General features: G+C 43.7%; 1 protein-coding gene across 1 annotated transcript; it reads right to left on the minus strand.

Moving 5' to 3' along the window:
- Positions 1-152: 152 nt before the first annotated feature.
- On the minus strand, positions 153-18,266 carry toc (toucan). Its single transcript, XM_018444207.1, has 11 exons — positions 18,038-18,266; positions 13,938-14,142; positions 13,739-13,847; positions 12,801-13,659; positions 12,273-12,706; positions 11,959-12,068; positions 8,910-9,038; positions 7,412-7,507; positions 4,653-4,828; positions 3,963-4,158; positions 153-2,746 (listed from the first exon to the last, which is right to left on the minus strand). Exons 1-11 carry the CDS (start codon positions 18,104-18,106, stop codon positions 1,530-1,532), a joined length of 3,600 nt encoding a protein of 1,199 aa, XP_018299709.1. The 5' UTR covers positions 18,107-18,266; the 3' UTR covers positions 153-1,529.
- Between the last annotated feature and the right edge of the window lie 3,415 nt (positions 18,267-21,681).

Here is a 21,681-nt window from a genome sequence, read left to right on the forward strand (position 1 = left end):
AAATTTCTTGAATATTAACATTTTCTTTTATTAAACTGAATTTTTTAAACGCGAATGAAATTGGGATTCATTAGTAAAGTCGAATCGAAGCACGAACCTCTGACTTGGCTAATATAGTAGCGATAAAGGCAAACGGAAATCTCCCCAGATTGCTCTACAATTTAGATGATACTTATTTATTCGAGAAGTATATAATACATCGATCTTATCAGCACACATGAGAAAAGAAAACATACTTTCTCGATGAGTAATACTTGGCTTCCGTATGTCGGGCGCACGATGATTCTCTCTTTCATTATAATCTAAAAGCTACCACTTGTCTATGGAACGGACTGTGAAATTAACGCTCTTGTCGGAACGTGCTACAAGTTTGTCGCTAAACGGTTATCACTGCTCTGCTGCATCTACCAGGTAGATCATCCGTGATTCGGTTGTTATTGCGCGCGAAGACGCGTTATAAACAAACGCCATCCGAAGTGCCGGCAAGAATCGGCAATCGGATTCTTTTCTTTTTTTTCTTTTTCGAGAACGCAACAAACGGAAAACACAAGAGACGACGCGTATCATCTGAAAAAGAATTCGACTTACAAGTACGAAAATCGGCATGATCGCGAGGAACGAGGAATATTTTTCTTTTGTCATGTTCTTATATATATAATATATGTATATTTAATCTTCGCAATACTACGTGGTCTCTGTACCAAAAACAAAAAAGTAGGTGACGCTTATAAAACGTACTCACGTAATTATAAAAGTATCCGAATAACATCCGGTAAAATTCTCGGAAAAACCGCAATAAAAGCTGTTAGCCAAAACGACATTGAACTTCCTTTTTTCAATGTCCGTCAAAGTTCAAAAAAAAAGACAAACAAAAAAGAAAACTTCTGCGTGACTCTGCACGTTATGAACTTTGTAGGCGAATACTGCCTGAAAGAAAGGCACGGCTGCCTTGATTACAGCAAACGAAGCAGTTTCGTTGTATGCATGTCGGAAAATTATTACGTAATGGATTTCGAAGATCCTAATCTTAAATCCACCGCGGAAAATCGCTGCCTTAAATCGCAATGCAAAACGTGTGTCGGGGAAGATGAAATGTCCTCATAATTGAAAAAACCACGGGAACAATCGTACTAATCTAATTTATACAGTCGTAACATTAAAATACATCATGGAATTCATCCTTAAACATTTCACTAACTTACAACGTTTTATCGCGCGGCACGTTTTGCTTAAAACATAAACGCCACTCTTCTCGCTCTAAATCTCGGCTAGATGTATTGATTGGAAAAGAAAAAAAAAACTAAAGAGGCGTGGTGCCGGCGTTACACAACATGAAACGTATCTGCAAACGGACGAAGGGGAATGATCAACGAAGATCCGCAACGAATACACGTCGAGGAACGACTCCACTGTAGGCAAGAGAACAGAGACAGCGGCCGTACGATAATTCGCGATTCGAAACAACACTGTTACGCGGGAGAAGGAACACGTAAACAGTTAATAGCAGGCCGCGATTGTTCGCTCGAGTGTTACTTGATCGGCTTGCCCCAAGCAAACTGTATTCCCAACCGGGGGATATCGCTGCCGGTGGACGATTCGTCCTCGCTGCTGGACGCCGACGTTTCCTCGGAGATCATCGCTTCCCCGCCAGCTTCCTGTGGTCTCTGACCACCACCGACATTACAATCATCCACCGCCGCTGCTGCTGCCGCTGCAGCAGCCGCGACTGCGGCGGCCACTGCAGAATTCACGGCAGGTGTCGTAGACGACGTGGAAGACGATGAAGATGACGAGGAAGGCGACGATTGATCTTTCCTAGGACGTCGTCGCGAGACCGGCGTCGAGCTGAATGAAGGCGACCATGCGGCCGCTTCTTCTACTGCCGTGGTCCGTGCCGAATCACATGTAGTAGAGATACTTTTCGATCTCGCTCTGGTGTCTATGGCAGGTCTAGTGTTCGGTGTCAACCTGAGCGATCCTTGCCTGGACACTGTCGTTGCGCCCTCGGAGGACCTGGCAACTTTCGGCAATGTGCTGAGCGAGTCAGACGTCCCCCCCTTAGATAAATCGTCGATTTCCAGCGTCCAAGAAACGGAGGCGCCCTTCTCGACCATGAACTTCACCATCGATGACGAATGAGCGCCATTCTTTTCGAGCGAATAGCTGTGTTCCATTTGTTCCGCACCCGCGGATCGAGTTAACCGTGGGTTAAGCTGATTCGCAAGAACACTCACCCAGTCGTTCTTGTTTCGTAGCTTCCACTGTAGCTCCTCGTTCCGCTGGGACAGCCGCTTGTTGTGCTTCGAGACTTGATGAATCGATTCGTGAAGCATTTCGTTCTCGTGCGAGATTTGTCGTTCGAAAGATTCTTTCCGTTGAAGCTGAGCCTTCAAGTCCTCGCATCTGGCCTCCGCCATATCGAGCCGCATTTGCAAAGCGTCCTTCTCCTCGATATCCCGCCTATAACTGTCCAGCTCTGATCGAAGAGCAGCATTCTCTTGACTCTTCAGCTCGAGCACAGATCTCAGTGACTCGATCTCCGCCATCAGCGCGGCACCCTGATCGTGAACCACGGATCTTCTCATCTCTTCTTTGCGAGCCAGCTCATTGATTTGCTCGGCACGTAATTTCGCGATTGTCGCACGATGCTCCCTCGTGACTTCATCCAGCCTGATGTCGAATTTGTGCCTTTCCTCTTTTAAAGTTTCGACGAGCGTGGCAACCTGTTTCGTCCTAAGAGCCTCCACTGGAAAATCGAAATGTTAACTTGAATTTTTCATTTTCAGATGGCAAATTGTTATAATCTTTATCATTATACTTTATGTGGAAAATTTAAATATATAATTTGTTCTAGTATTCCTAGTCAACTTTTTATTTTTCGTTATTTAAATATCAATTAATATTAATGGGTATAATTATTGACATGTATTAATAACAAATTAATAACTTCCACCGGCAACTCCGATAATTACTGTTTAGAGACACTATTGATATTTTGATTGTGAATTTTGGATAAATTTAAATCTATAAAAAATAGGTACAATACAATTCGATTATAATGATAAAAATTCATTGCTAAAGCTTTGCCAAAGATCAGAATTTTTTTAGCTTTTTATATAATTCGGAGCAATAAAACATTTGCTCTATTTTTCGAAGACCTGCTGACGAAAGAGTCAAAATTCATGTTGCCGATAAAGTGTCAATGTTATTTTTATATATTCAATGCTATCTGTTGTGTGTATATATATATTGAAAAATAAAAGAGATGTAAGTTAAAAAGAAAGACAATTCGTCTACTAGTGTTTATTTATCACGTTAAATATGCATCAAAAAAGAATTTTTCTATTATTAAATAAATAATAAATAAATAATAAATAAAGATTCCATATTTCTTTCGATGTGATCTCAATTTTATAATTTAATTTAAATATATTTTATATTGATCCTGAGTTGAAAAGCAAAAGTATATACAAAGATAAACGAAGAGCACACATTGAATCTATAATTAGCGGCTATCGAAACGTCGAACGTTACGTGAGAACTAAATTAAGAACCAAATCCTTCAGCGAAGAGTTCGAAATATTTTCTAGAGAGAAAAGAAAAAGACGACAGGCATATTATTAGGATTAATCGCAAATATTCGAGTTGTGCGTAGGCACTACTGAGTCGTTCACTTTAATTAATAATTGTTCCACTTCGTGCAGGCGTGTCATACACCGACATTAGGACGATTACGCTCGTTGAGTAACACGTGAGTAACACGAAGTATAATATCTACTGGCGACGGTTTGTATCTGTTCAACAATACAGTTTTTCGCATTTATTTCGCGGCGCATATACCGTTCAGATATCTTTTTTTCAACCACGTATTGTGTCATCGCGACGTGTGTATATATACATATGTATATATCCCCGCGAGAAAGATCCGAAGAAAATAAACAGATATGTTACATAAGACTTACACTCATCGCGTAGCTGGTCCAGAGCTTTACGGTGATCTTCCCTTTCCACTTCGAGTCTTTCCTCCATGCTGACGCATCTCGCGCGTAAAACGTCGATCTCCGAAAGCAAGGCCGATCGTTCGTTTTTCATCTCCTCGCAATCGACCTTCAACTTCTCAAAATCCTTCTTCAGTTTAGGAGTAGCAAAAGCGTCCAACTGAAAGACACGCAGTTTTATTACGTCGTTAGTTCGCGAAGATCTCTCGCGTTTTATGTTAAATAACAAACAATGGTAGCGCGTTTAGCAGAAAAAGCAACTTTATAATTGTTATAAAATTCTAATGTGATTAATCTTGCCTTTAGTTTCTCGCTGATTTTAAATATTTAAATCAATCGTATTCAAGAATATTAGAACAGTTGCAAAACTGCTTTTTCTGTTTAATGCAGCCATTGATGAAAAATAAAACCCAGAAATACATAGAAAAACGTAAAGTAGTAAGCGAATTAGATCCAGTTTCACAACTCACGGTTAACTCTTAACCGAGGTTGAACTTGTTTCTCATCTCTTTCCAATTCTAGAATTGGAAAGAGATAATGAATAAGTTGAACCTCGATTAAGAGTTAACCGTGAGTTGTGGAACTGGGTCTTAGTCAATCACAATAGAGAACGTAAGGCAATAACTTTGCCATGGGTATATATAAAATGCGTACCTCGAACGCCAAGTAGCCTACGCTCACAGCGAGTGCCTGTGCGGCCCGTTCTGCTTGCTCCACGCGGAAATCCACGTAGGGCACGATGGTCTGTGCGGCCTGATCTCGGGTTTCCAGCGATGTCCTCACCGTTACTGTGCAGGTGGTATTGTGGGGAGTCTCTTTGGACTCACGATCTGCAATCAGCGTCGTCATCGAGATGCATCAGTTATTCCCGATCGGTTTATTCCCGAAGATCGCGACGCGGGCACGGTCGTCCGTCGTCGGCCAGACTGACCCCCCCGCTCTGCCGTATCAATGAACCGACCCACGTGCCATCAATCTACATAAGTATCTCGATCGTACGTAATATACGTGGACGCCGCGCTGTCCTTATTACCCTCTATCGTTCGCAACCACCCTAATTATTGCGGGGAGGTCAATGTATAATCCCGACAGTAATAAATCGTTTGCGCTCGTTCACTCGACACTGTTGAAAATTTGTATACACCCAGACTGTATCCCGTATCAAAGAGAGTTCGGCAGAAAGTTCGATGGAAAGAAAGAACTTGGAAAGTCGAAACTCGTCCTGTCTCCGTCGAGTCCAATCGATGTCAACTCCGCATCAACTTGACACATGACACACGCGCACACAGAGAAATTAGAACGAACGGTACAACCGTCCAACAACATCTATAAAGTGATAGATTTCCCACGTTTACGTCGCATTTTGATTTATGAAATTTCACGTGAAGAGCGGACTTCTTTCTTTTTTCTTCGAGAATCGAAGCGTGTGATTATTGTTCAAGTTCACCGCTCAATGAAGAGACACCGGGTTAAGGTCGACCGTTGCGACGCGCAGTTCTAGTTGCAAAACTGCCAAAAGACTGCGAGCTGCCAAGAAAATTTGCTTCCTACACGTTCCTTCTAGCACCTGCCCTCCCCTCCGTCACGTCATCCGTCAGAAAAACTCAAGTATTTTGGGAACGGATCTACGTCGCGTCGGGACATTTATCCCCGACGCGCGCAAGAAAGGCGCGACGTAAACAGATCCGTATATCAACAATTATCCTTGACGCTCGATTCTACAATGAACGCGACATTCGAACGGTACATTCAACGGCTACCCACAAGAACGGTCGATTCGTCGATAGACTTATTGATTGATTCTAATCAGGATTGTCATTCGTAACAATCTGCTGGTCAAGTTCGCGCTTCGACTGAATTAGCACGAGCCACAGGCCACCTCAGAGAGCTATATGTCTCCCACCCCAACGCTCATTCCGCCTTGCCATCTTCCTAAACATTCTCCTACCTTCCCACACAAGGTGGAACCGCCAGGATAATAAGCGAAGACGATGAACTATTTTTTCCCGCGAGTCCCTTTCGCAGGAGATACGACTTTTCCCTAATGGACTTTCTATAATGAACCGTAAATAATAGATCAGAGTAGGTTGTAAGCGAATCAGTAGTGTCATAAAGCAACAATAATCAGTGACTGCATGAAGATGACCAAATTTCTTATCTTACGATTAAAAATTGATTATTATGTGCCTTGAGAACTACCATTCTTCTGATTGGTTGAAATATTGTGACGTAACGATTTAATATGATTTATTCTGGATGTGTAAGTTTCTTAAGATTTATAATTTATAATTCTGACTTACCACTAATATGATATAAGTGTTAACTAATGGCTTATTGTAGAAAACTCATAAAAGATCTTCCCTTCTTTGAAGAAAACCCCCTCTCGCTGGGTTTATTGAAAGTCATGCTTTTAAAGCCACTCGTCGCTCAATAAAGTCCTCCGTGACGATCGTATTGTACTTCCGGCGTTCCTGGATGCCAAAACCGTCGAGTAACTCGAGTTTTCCGATTTGGAACCAGCCGTCCTTAGATGGAAGAAGAGGCGTGCGTGTTCGCGCTTACTTACGGTCGTCGAGCATCGCGGGTCGCGACGGTCGATGGTCGTACATAAACGTCTCTTATGTTCAGAATACCGCGATGAACGCGAGAGCGAGGAACGCGAGAGCGAGGTACGCGATCGATTATCCCATGGAACAGCGCATCTTTTCAGACTCCTTTCCGCTCTACAGACGCGGGAGTTGAACACGCAGAACACTGCTTTCGCTATTCCGTTACTATTTGGGACAAACAGCCGGCTCTCGATAGCAATCCCTCTCTCGCTCTTTTCAGCGCCGGCGGTAGACTAAGTCGAAATGAACTTTTCAAGAGTTTCCAAAGGAAAGCACCAAGGCGCCGGGTAAACAGGTTGACTTTTAGTGCTCGGGACTATAGGGTGAAAGCCGTGACTTTCTTTGAAACGCCAAAGAAACTCATATGCTAAGGAAGACGCACATATACGCATTACAATACGCGAGCGAGGACACCGCGGCGGCTCATCCGGATGCACGGGCGAGCGCGTGCGATGCGTTTTATTGCACCGGCGAATTAATGCGCTTGACCGTGCCTGTGCGTGAGTGCGTGCGTGCGTGCGTGTGTGCGTGCGTGTGTGCGTGCGTCGCAGATAAACGTGGGAATTTTTTTAGAAACCGGCTGTCCATTAAAGTGGCACGGCTAATGGATTGGAAAGTACAACGCGCGAAACGTGAATTCTCAATTTATCTTGTCCTTTTGCAAAACGAGTTTAATTGTCGTTTCACAAAATGACAAAAGTCTTAATAGCCTGATCAAGTCTCCTGATACCGGTGGAACTGGTCGACGACAAAGAAGATCCGCGAAAGGAACTTGCTCCTGTTAAGGTAGAATCGAAAACGTACCTTTTATCGACGTCACGGAGGATTTCTGTTTCGCACTGGTGTTGGCTGCTAATCTCCTCGTTATTGTTGGCTTTCGCGCCGAAGGCGGACTTTTTTCTGTAAAGAGAATGTGTTGCGTTAACGAGAGCATGTTAAATACTAAACGGTAGTACTTGAGCCCGCGTACTTGCCAGCGAGCGTATCGGGTACCGTACGGCGAGAACCGTTTTATCGTTCGTACGAGATTGAAGTTCAAATATTAAGTACGAACGTTTATTCTATCCAAGGTCTTTTTTCTCGTGTGTTATTATTGTATTTTGTCCGTTTAATAATATATATATATACGATTTAACGCGCGAGACTAACTATCTTTTAAGAAACTGGATTAGATTGTTATTAATATTATAATTAACATAGCGCAAGTGGTTTTATTATTAAGGACGATTTTGACGAAATTACGATTAATCGGTAATTAATTCAACCAGCGAAATTGCTTGCTGCAAAATTTCTAACTACATAATTCGTTGCTCCCAATCTACATTGGAAGCGTTTGATATTTATGGCGTGACTGTAACATGGTAAAATAATTATGATTAGGAGCTCCATTTTTATAGTTATTACTTCTATAATATTAATAATAATTATTATAATTCTACAAAAAATATATAGTTGGCACGAAAATGACTATATAAATTATAGTTAAATTATGATAATTACTACCATTTTTTCCCTTTAATCTTTTCATATTTATTAAACGACCAAAAAATCCATTCACAATAACAAAATAGTACAGATACTTATTATAATATTTATTTGATAAGATATTTGTTGCAACATTCAAATTATATAATTTATTATTCCGAATTTTTTCATATGTAAAAAAAATCAGTAATTTGTCCAAATAAAACAGTTATTTAATTATTACATATTATTTAATTATTTAATCGCTGATTAAATTTGGTCAGAGTCACCCTTAAAACCTAATCTGCGAAAAGATGACCCTGAAACGTTCAGTCGGCGTGAATATTCATCGCGTCAAGCGGCAGACCTGTCAGAGGATTTCTCCTGGTCTTCGCCGTGCCTTGGGGGGGAAAGTAGCAAGGTGAAAAGCCACGAGTAGACTTTGTTAACATGACCGTAACGATGATTGCAGGCGCCTTCCTATTTACCGAATAGCAGGAAAAAGGTCATAGGAGAGTAATTTTTTGAAAATGTTCCAAGACGTGTATTACTTATCGACTTTAACGCATTGTTTCGCGAATGGTAAACAGGTGAACGTAGTCAAGTCCCGCGAGAGACGCTCTTTCTCTTTCTCTCCTTTCATCGTCGCTCGTCACGGCAGCGGTGCCTCAACCGCCCCAACCGGAAATACGCGACGGTGCTCCCGTTCCTCGCCGCGCATTCTGCCCTCCCTTCTCCTGATTATCATACCGAAGCGTATACATACGCACGTTACACGGCGTAGTTACCTAATAATCTAGAATGACAGGACTGGCGAGCGTATAATGTGTATATTTACCGAGTTCCACCGTCGCCACGTCGATGCAGTTCTTCTTCGCGTCGAAACTGTTGACGCGAACCTGATGGTGATTGACGTGGCCGTTCGAGACGAACCTCCGAGGCGGGTTCGCGGACGTCGGTGATCTCTCTGAAAATAAATGAGAACATTCGCGACGTGAAACATAAGGTCTGTTTTTTATTCCTGCATCAGACTGCACTGAAACTTTCTTTCTCGCTTTCGCCAAATATCAGGCTATACATCTATCTCACTTTAAGTTCTAAAAGTGTATTTTACGGCTACAGTTCAGCTACAAAAAACAGACCTATTATGCGAAGTGAAAATGCACGGAGAGAGAGAATCTCAGAGAGAAGAGATTAATAGTATTATCCGCGGGGGAAAACGGGAGATCATAAGATTAGACTGGTTGAAGAAAGCAGCAGGTGGTCGTCGATAGAGCCGATTTTACCGCGCATGATACACACCGGAAAGATCACCGTTATGCCAAATCCAACCCCTTCTACCTCGTTTGAAGCTGCCCAGACGCATCTTCGCCGAGTCTCGGGCGAAGTCCGTCCTCATCGGGACGGTCCTGTCCTTCGATCCTTGTTGGCCCATCTCGTCAGCTGCCTTCGTTCACCATCTATCCATTACAATCCATAAGTGAGGTCGTCCGTGATCCCCGTCGACGGCGGCGCAACTGGCCCCGCGCGCGCTACCTTCATCCTACCGCCGTCGTAACTCGTGAGCCGAGCGTGAGAATCACAATCGTACGTGTGTATGCCGTCGTGCCGATGTTGTTCATCAGCATAAACAACGGTATACAACGGGTATATCTTCCGCCTTTCAGAGTGCCGCCGCCGCAGCCGCCGCTGCCGCCGCCGGCGCCGATCGATCGCGACGCTGCCGTTCTCCTTCGGCACGCGAGAGAGCCGCCGCTATTATGTTGTACCTGGTCGCGTATCGTGTATCCCACGTCGCGCGTTATCTCGTTCCCCGAACACCCGACACCGATCGGCGAGGATCGTATGCGTGGCTCCGTTATGTCACACGGCGATCACGCGTCGACCTACGCGTGCCCTACCTCATACCCCGGTGAATTCCAACGTGCAAGAGATCACGAACAGCTCGCGACTCTGACGTTCGATCTATGATTTTCTCCCCTTCGTTAAGAACCCTTCGCGCGTGGGTTCAGCGGCTGCCGATTCCGACGGCGATTGCGTAAGGCCATGAGGGGCGAATCGAGGGACCGGTTGTCGCGTACCGACAGTCGTCGACCTTGGCAACGCACGTGGTCGTCGCTTGGTCGGGTACACCTGCTGCTGTTGCTGCTGCTGCTGCCACTGATGGTGCCGCCGCTGACGAGAGTGGGGATGGGAGAACAGGCGAAGAAGGGTGGCAGGCATCCTCGCCGAGCGACGGAGGTGCACGATGATGCATCGCGAATCACGAAGATGCAAAGAAAGCACGATGAAAGAGTCCGAGGTGGCCGGAAATAACGCCACTGAGTGACGTTGACCCGTACAGTTGTCGACGTGGTGCCGTTAAGGCAGATATCGTGGACCTGGGCGCAGGTTGCACCTTGCACGGGCACCTCACGTTTTACCGTTCACGGTGGGACCAACGCGATATGGCCACATAAATAATCAGCCTTGTAACGGGAACGTCGATTCCGATGCGACAGGTGGAGGATAAAACGGATCGTCACCGCGCGAGATATGATTGATCTAGTTTAGGAGGAATAATCCGTAACAGAAATTCATAAAACGGGTGATATGCAAGAACGTAGGCTTTCACACACGCATAATTCGCACGCACGTGCTCACGCGTGCGCGCGCGAGCAGAGAAAAGGGCCGAAGGAACGTAACGGGGAAATAGGTCAGGGAAGAGGCGAGGCTTCGGAAACACTCTTGTCCTCGCACACAATCGCGTCGTCGAAGAACAATCGCAACTGGAACGAAATCGCAGTCCGGTCGAAGGTGTCCGGTCACCACGGAGAATCCAAACGAGAGAACGAGAGTCCATTCAGTCCGGGCCACCGCCTGGATGTACCGAGCGCACTCCGGTAACTCGTTCGCTAACGAGGCATCGGTTGTCAGCGGCTGTGAACCTTCTTACTCTCTCTTTCTCTTTTTCTGTCATTTCTTCCCCCGTGTATGGGTTCCTTACGCACCGTCACGCACTATCCGGTGACCCGATTTTAAACGTGTGAGAGCGAGGAACGATAGGTGCGCGTCTCGCGGGAGAAGGACGACGATAGACGGCCTAATGCATCGGAGATACACATACACGTACATACGTATCCATCTATATATGTACACACGTGCACCACACTGTACGACCTAATACGAGAGCCACCGAGGACTGCCGACCGGATGGTGGATGTTGGATGCGACTGCGGCGAAGCTGCGCGATGCGCGCCGGCTCGACGCAGTTTCCTCTTACTCTACAGTGGAAGCAAAATGACGCCTTGTGTTCCCCATTGGCGCCGGCAAAAGGGGCAATAAAGTTCCTCGGCGTCCTCGATGACTCGAGCTTTTACTCTCGGGTCGATAAAGAGACCTCGCCTTTCTCTCCGGTAGGTAAACGTAAAGGATCCGGAGATCTCTTCTGCTTGCGCGTATCCTTCTTGTCAGGTTAAACATTGACCCTTACAAATTAGGGCAATTCCGCTTTGTATGAATTTGTACGAACAACCCGTGAGATCACATTAATATATTTACTATATATCTCCAATGCGAGATAAAATCGGCTCTGTTAATTTTTAATTCGTTTTGACTGACTTTAAGAGGTCACTTTTATTATTACGAAAAGATTAGTATTAATATTATTCACAATAGCTAAAAATAAGTTCACACAAGGCAACATTGTATCTATTTTCCCGAATGCAAATAAAGAGCTCGTACTAACAATAAGTCACATTGAGAAAACCTTACGTATACCTTGCATATTAATTTATGCTTAAAAATTCATTCAATAAATATAATTTTGATCACGTCTTCGTCTTTATGTGACGTTTTCATCCTAGCATATTGCAAATTCTTTAAATATAGATATCAATGCTACTTACTTGGCATATCCTTACTTGGGCCACTACTGAGGTCGCTCATGGAACTACGAACAGAACTCCTGGCTGTTTCCTGCGTCGGCGACTTCATTTCTTGCCAACCACGCATCCTCCTAAGACAAGAATATTTCCAATATAATTCGTGATACAGAAAAAAATGCAATTTTATCATTGCTCGGCGATCATATATATATATTTGGAATGAATAACAAAATTATTAATAATAACAAAAAATAAATCGCTTATTAATAAAAATAAAAATCTATATTATATATTTATTATATTGAGTTTTTATTTAGAGTTTTAGTTGGGCTCACCGTTTATCCTTATTATTATTGTTGTTCGCATCGCCTGCTTTCTTCGACGCTGGCCTCGTGGAAGGTGACAAAGTGAGATTCTGCAATACTCTTGATTTCACTTCTTTCCTAACTGATCTCGTTCTCTGCTCATTTTTACCAGCCTCTATCTTATTCATTACAGCGTCCCAGCGACCACCCTTTCTGGCGGATCTCTGAGAACGTCTCGCTTCCTTTTCCGCATCGTCTTTCGAAGACGACTCGATCATTGCCTTGATCTTCGAGACAACGTTTCTCTTTGGCATTTTGTATTTTTTCAAAGGCATCGTATCGGCTTTGCTCTGTGGTTTGGGCCTGATGTTTTCGTTCTTTTCAATTTTTTCGATCGCTGTGACTTCAGCAGAGGTCGTTGTGTCATTCATGTTGCTTGTTTCATCTGATGCCTTTGCGGGGCTCTACACACACATACACATACACACAAATTTTTTTGAAATTCCAAAAATTCCTTTCTTTTAACTAATTCTAAACCTTGCCTTCACGTTAACGTACCTGTAAGTAATCCATGATAACATTCGCCACAATAGGGGAAGGCTGGCTCCTTTGGGAGAGTTCGGTATCTCCGGTATCAGGAGTATGGTCATCATTCTCTTCCGGCGCTTGCTCACCAGGCGCTTGTAGCTTGTCCAAGTCCGAGTAAATTCCGCTCGAATCCATTTCTTCTCCGGTGAAACTGGGGCATACGCGTTCGCCCGGTGCACAGAACAGCGTGCCATCGATTACTTGCGCCTTTCTGTCGCCCCGCACAATTTCCTCATGTGCATCCGCGTCACTCTCGGTAAAGAAATCCGAATCAGTCATTGGATCTTGTCGGCAAGGCGCAGGAAGATTGACCGGCGGTACTGCCATAGATGGTGGATCCGCACCGCGGCTGGCTGGTCTCGAATTCTCGCCGTCTCCTTGATAGCCCGCTTCCAGACTAGTGATACTTGTTACTGATGTGACGAAACTTACTGGCACGGTGTTACCTCTGATCGGCTCCACGGGTTTAGGGTCGAGTGGTAGTTCTTCCGGCGAGGGTGTTCTCTCGGTACAGCCCTCCTCCGCGGGTTCCACGTCGACTAGTGGTCTCGTCGAAGCGGACGCTCGGGTTAACGCCAATTTCGAGCCAGCCGATCCAGTGAGATTCTCGCAGGATGGTGTCCTGGAGCATTCCAACGCCACCGTGAAATCTGTCATCTGGTCCGGCGTCAATATACCAAGACTCTCGTCGTGTTCGAAAGAGTTCTGTTTGTTTAGCATCAAATAATGCGGAGCTGGGCTCGCATCATTGTAACTGCCCAGAGCTGATTCTACGAGACAGGTGTCACCGACATCCTCGATCATACTCAGCTGAGATTCTTCAAGTAGCCTGTCATAACGAAACAACATGAAGCATTCGTGAGTCCCGTAATGGAACCGCACTTGAAACGTGTGTATGATATCCATACCTGAATAAACTGCTTTTCTCCTCGCTGAGATGCACCAATTGTTGCACATCGTTCTTGTCGATGTCCCATGCGGGTGATATCGTGTATGTCTGATCTACTGCCGAATCAGCTAAAACACGAGATTGCGTTTCGCTTACGTTAACACTATATCAGAGCATATCTACGTATTTAATTAATTATAAATGTGAACGTGAATTACTTTTGATGGTCGGTGAAGACGTTGCGAATCCCGTAAATTCCCGCGGAGTGGGAGATTCGTCCTCGCTGTTAAATTGAAAGCATCCCGAGAAGATAGTTGATCGACGACTTCCCGTCAGGAGCCTCGACGCCTCGAGTACTCTCGATTTCGGGAAGAACGACGGTCGTGCTGCTCGTGGAACAGGTATCCGACTCTCCCCTACGTTCTGCGAACAAGAGAACAGTGGACAAGGTATGAGCGCGCAATTTCTTGAGTCACGCAAAGATCATCATAGTAGAAATGATAAAAAAAATTAATTACTCCCTAGTTACAATTAATTATTTAGAGTAGTAATTATATATATATATATTTTTTCTTTTTTTCAAGACCTGGTCCAATTTGATGCGAGGTGGAGTCCATTGTCCTTGGCCTACCTCCAAATAATAACTCCATCTCTCAAGAAATGAATCAGAAATGTCTCTGACAGTTGGTTAATTTAATTTTAGTTCGTAACAGCGTATCTCTCTCTCTCTCTCTCTCTCTCTCTCTCTCTCTCTCTCTCGCTTTCGTGCCTTTTCCTCTTTATAAACGCGGATAACTGCGCGATTTTGTACGGTGCCTTCTTTTCGCCGTAACACGTAACGGATACATGTAACGCTAAGCGACGATGAGCACGAGATAATAACGACTAATTACCAAGCTCGTTTTCTTTCCTCGGAGAGGCGCGAGATATATTAATGTCGCCACTTAAATGTCCAATAACTCAGCGTCGGAGTTTATTTTTCTTTCCTCTCCGTCGATTCAAAGTGTACCATCAGAACGAGGCAAAACTGTGCTAGCGTGTCTACGAATAATAGCAGATATCGTCGATAGCTCTCCCCGTTCCGAGAAACGGGACAGCACGTAACTGACGAGTGCGTGCGTGAGTTCACCGACGATAGAACGCTGAGCATGTGGACGAGACTGAGAACTAGGTTACTGCGAACCGCTACACGGGTCGGGCTCCCGACCGTGAATTACTGGCGGATCCTCTTTTCCTATTGCCGAACCGCGCGTATTAAAATTTTCGTAACCGATCGTCGCCGTGCCGTTGGTAAAAAGAGAAAAAAAAAACAACGCACGAATACAAATGACAGTGGTAACAGTTTTGCTCATCACGCAACGGCGTCGAATAATCTGTCCAATTTATCTAAGGTAATCAGGCCAATTTATCTAGAGGCGCCAAAGTGTAAACAACGCAGCGGAAGTACGTATTTTTTTTAATATATCACGACATTTCCTTCGTTCGAGCTTACGCACGAGCGTGACGTTCTCTTCATCTCGCGTCTACATCACTTATAGAGACTCTAACGGAATCCGGCCATGAGCGATTGTATCAAAATTCTACGAGGAAGAAAGGTACATATACTTCTACCGTGTATATATTACCGTCCTGTTTTAATTTATACTGTCTCACTCTATAACTTTAAATGTAAGTAAACTGCCTGTAAGAATCTCCGTGGTTATTAATACGTAAATAATACATTTATACAGCGATAAGATATAATTTGCAAACAATTGGAATGTTTGCTTATGAACGAAGTTAATTGCAATCGCTCTTATAGGCAATTAACTTATCTTTGATTTATTCTTGGAGTTACAAAACTATATTTTTACTTTAATTTATAACTTTAATTAAGATTATAGAGTAAGACAAGTAAAAGTTAGAGTGAAATAACATACATATATACAGAGAGAAAGTATTTATATCTTTCTCTCTCGTAGAATTTTGATAAAATTGACCAGACTATATTATCTATAATCTTAAAGTTATAGATTAAAGTAAAAATAGCTTTGTGATCCAAGAGTATAAATCAAATATAAAAACAAACAGCATTATTTTAATTGAAAATTATTTTATGAATTTAATAACAGCATTAATGAAATAAAATTTAATTAAGACAATAGCATGACATATTTCATTAACATTATTGTGTGTGGGTGTGAATTAACTAATTTATTTTTAATTAAAATAATGCTGTATTGATGTAGCATTTATTTGTGTATAAAAGCGATTGCAGTTCGTTGATAAGTCCATCAATACAGAGGCTTGCTGTAACATTGTTGCAACGTAGGCAATGTTGCGGCAATATCGCTGGGAATGATGCGTGCTGTACAAGTAGTGTACATACATTTCGTTAGAATCAACAGAAGTTACGCGAAGCGGTAACGTAATGGGTCAGCAATCATCACGGTCACACCTGTTTCCCGCCTGCGCCTTTCACATCCTTAAATTTTATTCTCTATCGTTATCGAAATATCCATTTTCTCGGTGCTTCGGGTGTGCCTAAGTATAATATATGCGGGCGCCACAGCACGAGGCGACGACGTGTTGTCGCGGCAATAAAATGCCAAGGCAGAAAAAAAAGCGGCGAGTCAGCGTAGTGGTAGAGCCGTACCCTCGTGCGGCAGCGATTGCGAAGAAAAGGAGAGCGTGTGTGAGCCGCGAATTAAAAAATTGTGAATAAAATTTGCATGCCGAGCGAGGTCCCGACTATGCCCGGTATGCAAAATGAAGTGGCAAAAGGCTAAATCTCGCACGGGTTTATCCGCGAAGCTTTAATTCGAGCCAATTTGTGCCGACGCGTGTTCAACAGTCATGGTTTGTTACTTTTCGAAACGAAAAACGAGAAAACCGCCCACCTTTAATACCACGATGTGCCAAGTGCAGCCTAGTGCGTCCGCGACTCTTGGATGAATTTACAAGGCAATCTAATTTTTACGGCAACTCGTCAAGTTTACAGAGCTAAGTCGTCGAGTGATACAAAATATTTCTCTTCTCCTTTCTTGCCCGGAGGCGAAATCGCGGAGAAAATGATACCGCCGCGTACGGTACCACATATTTCTATTCAGGTAGAAACTTAAGACCGTATTTTATTACGGAATTTCTCATGCCGCAATTATCGACTTGTATGTCACGCAATTAAGATAATGCGCGCGGCAGCGTGACTTGTAACACTGGCTATATATCGATGGCGTAGTTGCCGGCGCGGAGTACCGCGGCGATTGATTATAATTCCAATGGAATACATTCCCGCATCCGTGGCACGCGTTTACGATCGACCGCCGAGCTCCTAGCCCTGTTCATGAATCCATGATCCAACAAAGATTGGAGCTACCACGACGCGAGTAGCGTCGTGATAAGAAGCTTCCTTTTTTTCCATTTTAAATTTCAATGCTTTCCAGCAAGAAACATATCGATTGGTATTCAGAGTCTGTTGTTTATCTCAAGACTGTCTTAAGTAATGTCTTATGCCGATTGTATAATAAGTCGATAATCGATAGTCCTAAGTCTTATCGATGAAGTTGATAAATAGCCAACTTGTACCACTAACGCTGATTGGTCAACTTCATCGATTAACACTAAGACGTCCGACTACAGATTCATTGTAGAATCAGCATTAAGATGCTAATACGACTCTCTGATTGGTTCATGACATCTTAAGACTGCACTTAAGAATCTTAAATATAAGAATCGAATGAATACTGGCTATAGAGTGCTTTCCATGTATGCCCGTCTTTACTAATATAGATTACTTTAATGTCGGTTCAACTTACTCTTCATCTTTTTCTGATTTTTAAAATTAGGAAAAGATAAAGAGTTAGTTGAACCGAGATTATAATTAAATTAGAGATAATAATTAAATTGGTAGAAATGGACATTAGTGACGCAACAAGTTGATAACATAAAACATCATTCTATCTTTTTTGACATTCAATGAATAGCAAAGACAGGATGAAACTTGTGTTGACTTGTCAATAAATGGAAAGCACCCTATACGTCTTTTACTGAAAAGCATTCAATTTAAAATTGAAAAAAAAAAAGTTTTTTGTCACGCCAGATGATACATTCGATCTGTTCTTTTTAGTTGAATTTTTTGCTCTTTTCAGTTCAGCGTTCCTCTTTTCTTCACGTTGAAGAGAAAAAAAAAAGAAAAAATGAATTGTGCAAGATCAGGTAAAAAATGTAACATAATGTAACATAATGAATCGTTATATTCTTGTTGTTTGCCAATTTGAAGAAAGATGAAATGACCATTGTGTTACACCGTGTCTTTTGTTGGAAAACACCATTTGTCTACCTGCTGGACGGGCAGTGAGCTCGGAGTTATGTCTATTTCCAGAATCTTGGCAGAGGATTGCGTCTTCATACATTAGCGACTTCACTTATCGGATGTTACGTAAGAGGCAAAGTGTTGAACCGCGTTATCGGTGTCAATGTCAACAATACACACTAAACATTATAGTTTCATCACTGTACGGTTAACGGGAACGTGGCAAAATCTTACACACCTGACTGAGTACTGCACTTTAAACTGCATGGAAATAAATCGGAATGTATAATCTTCGCAGAGATAAGTTATCGCAAAAGTTGTTTGTCGTTATTTGTTAATATTCTTCGCGTCTGTCCACGATTGTGACGAGTTTAAATAAAATCGACAGCCGATGGATAGAAAAACTGCCGACTGCCAGGCTCGTCTCCGGGCGTGCATATAAAGACACGCATTTATAAGCACACGCTGTAAAATCGTAATTAATTTCAATAGAACCCATTGAAACAGTCTTTCTTGACGAGAACGCTATATGCGAGGAGGCAGCCACTTGTTCTGTCCCATCCAGTCGCGTCACTGTTCCCCATTGACGGAACTCGCAACAAGTTACCACGCGATATTTTGAAGAGAAGAAGAAACATACCCTGTGTCATTGGCATCTCTCGCTGCGCGGCACTGACCAGTGCTGACCAGTGACCAGGTTGCGGATCTCCCCACGGGCAACACGCTGAACGCGGCGCCGTGCCGAGTTTTTCCGCTGCGGCGCGAAACGAACGCGAGGGAGGAACGAAGCGAGGACGAGGAAAGCAAAACAATCGCGCGGTGAGGCGCGTTGAGCTCGCGAAGCGTCGGAGGATCGATAGCGACTAAACGACAGGCCGCGATCGCGTCGCGGTCGACGCGGCGTGGCGTGTACGACAATAAAACGTTCCGGATTCGCTTCGCGATCCCCGGCTACACCTGCCGCGTGCCACCACTGCCACCGCCGCCGTCGCCGTCGTTGCCGCGACCCGCCAGGCGCGTAGCGAGCGAGCGAGCGAGCGAGCGGCGATGACGATTACTCTATCCTGTCGGAACATCGCCGGTATTCGCATTCACCAACCCGTGAATCCGCGCGTCGCGTCGCTCGCCGCCGAGCGGCCACTGTGTATACACGACGAGCAACAACGTCGAATTATCGTCATTATGCGAAGCAGGCTGCTTGACCGCTCGATATCGTCGCATCGCGACAATACGTGGCAGTTTTCAAGGACACCCTTGGCGAAAATACAAACCGGAGCAAGTCGAGTGTAAGAGGAGAGTAACCAGAAATATATATGAGAAATATTTCTAAGCGAAAATTGAGATAACGATACGGGGAAAAAGCATAAACGCCTCTTTTACATTTCGTTGCCTCAATTTTCGCCTCTAAGGACCGTAAGTATATTCGTTATAGTCCTTTATATTTTAAGACCGTCTTAGGTAAGATTCTTAAGATGTTAACAGACATTTTTTAAGTCGTTACTTAGGCTTTAAGAATAAAATTCTATATTTTAAGACCGTCTTAAGTAAGATTCTTAAGATGTTAACAGACATCTTAAGTCGTTACTTAGGCTTTAAGAATAAATTGACCAGTCACAGCCGAATGTGGAGAAGAATAATTCACTATGATTAGTCAATCAATTTCTTACGGCTTAAGAGTTAAAGCTTAGGTAATGGCTTATTGTAGAAAGCCTATGTACTTAAGACAGTCAAGTAAATATAAGAACCGGCTATGAATACCAGTCCTAGAAGCTTCATTTATGCTTCTGTCACTTTCCCCTTAGGCTCATAACATACAAAAAATCTTAAGCAGTAAAGAAATTAACACGTTGGATGTGCTATTGCTTAAGGACCGTCTACAATGAGAGTAACATGGTATAATAAAATGTAAGAAATCGACCAATTACAGTCGAATGTGAGAAGAATAATCGACTATGATTGGTCAATTTCTTACAGCTTAAGCTGTAATCACACTAGCGATTGCACAATTATGATCGATGATTTTCAACCAGTTTAGAGCAAAGCAATCGATGACTACCTTACTTCGATTGAAAAGTAATCGCCAATTGCTAATCCAATCGCGCAATCGCTAGTGTGATCTATGCTTAACGGCTTACTACACAATATTACTCTCATTGTAGACAGCCCATTACGTTATGGCCTTACAGTTTCTACTGTAATCGGCCAATTCACCTATTGTACAAATTTTTCTGTGTGCCATATATGGCTCAATATATTTGATTATACTCCGATTTTTATTTTCGCCAAAGTATTTCTTTCGGTTTACCTCCGGGATTACCCGTGTCTCTCGTATCGTTTGCCTATTAGCTGAGAAGGAAAGATTTAAGGATTCGCGAGATGCGTGCCTGTGGCAATTTTATGCTATAATGTACGCATCTATAGCTTAGTTTAGAAAGTCTCGAGAATCTTCAAGATCTTCTTTACGGTCTTCCCACGCGTTAACTGTGAAATTGACGTTAATTGTGAAATTAATCTAGTCGAAGCGAGATTTTCTTAAAGTCGACCTTTGGTTTAATTGAAAAATAAATGAATAAAAGGAAACACGATTTCCTTGATCGCATCTCCGAGGCCCCGACACATTTATTATCCGGCGTCTCGTCACGTTGGAGGACTGTCGGCGCGCGTGTATCGTGCGTATTTCTCGCGTGCGGTAAATGGAGCACTGGGAAATTCGCCAGTGTCCAGATTATCTATCCGCGTCTGCGCCGTGGAACGTGCTCTAAATTATGTAAAAGTAGCATCGTACTTCGTCTTCGCTCGTGCATGCGATCCAGCTGTGATATTATTTCGCGACGTATCGCCATTTACCTTTTTTCCTTTCCCCCGAAGTCAATCCTCCGGATTGCGCGCGAGCGAAACGCGGTTCGGCGATGTCGGAGACGTACTGAAATCGAACAACCACCTTCCACGCGACCGATGTAACGAGAATCACACGATTCGAAAATCGCAAAGTGACCTTTTCATCGGCAGGCGATTCTGCGCGACTCAGAGAAACACGAAAAATACAAATACGAGCAAAGCGATGAATATTGTTTTCGTTGTTATTTGCCCATCCAAGTATTTGGCCTTTACCCTTCCTTCCTTCCTCTATTCGCATTAATTCCAACCGCGACTTACAACGTCAATACGTTTATACTTTACAACTATTTCGCTCGACGCCGTCGAAGGTTTCTCTTTTCAGACCGGAAGCGAGTTTAGCCCGGGAAAACGATACTCACGATAACAACAAACATCCGTTTATCGCGTTTATAGCGATATTATGGTTGACGGAGGAAGAGAGAAAGAGAGATTCGACGTGTGGGTTTCCGCTACACTTTTATCTTTCTTCCTCCCTCACTTTCTCTCTTTTTCTCTCTCTCTCTCTCTCAACCCTTTCGTTCACAAGATTTACCTTGGCCATGTCGTGGGTGGGACCTCGACGATTCGGTACTCGGCTCTCCCCAGTCGTTCCCAGATGTGCGTTCCTCGTTTGTAACTGATTCGAACGGGAGTGTCCCAAGTCACATGCCCATCGCCGTGTACCCGCACGCGAAAGGCTCGCACCGGATCGCTGCTGCACGGTTGAACCGTCGACGACGCACGGCGTAACGGATCTCGTCGCGGATAACGCGACGCCTCGCGTCGCACCGCCG

This window comes from Mycetomoellerius zeteki, unplaced genomic scaffold, assembly GCF_001594055.1.
Source record: "Mycetomoellerius zeteki isolate Tzet28-1 unplaced genomic scaffold, Tzet1.0 scaffold149, whole genome shotgun sequence".
In the NCBI taxonomy this organism is placed as follows: Eukaryota; Metazoa; Arthropoda; class Insecta; order Hymenoptera; family Formicidae; genus Mycetomoellerius; species Mycetomoellerius zeteki.

What these genes read in the sequence shown, in the direction of transcription:
- toc (XM_018444207.1), bottom strand. Translation starts at nt 18,106, where the DNA reads ATGAAGACGCAATCCTCTGCCAAGATTCTGGAAATAGACATAACTCCG. An exon ending in GAGAAAAGCAGTTTATTCAG is followed by an intron (nt 13,660 to 13,738) that starts GTATGGATATCA and finishes TCGTTATGACAG; the next exon opens with GCTACTTGAAGAATCTCAGC. An exon ending in CCCAAGTAAGGATATGCCAA is followed by an intron (nt 9,039 to 11,958) that starts GTAAGTAGCATT and finishes ATTTATTTTCAG; the next exon opens with AGAGATCACCGACGTCCGCG.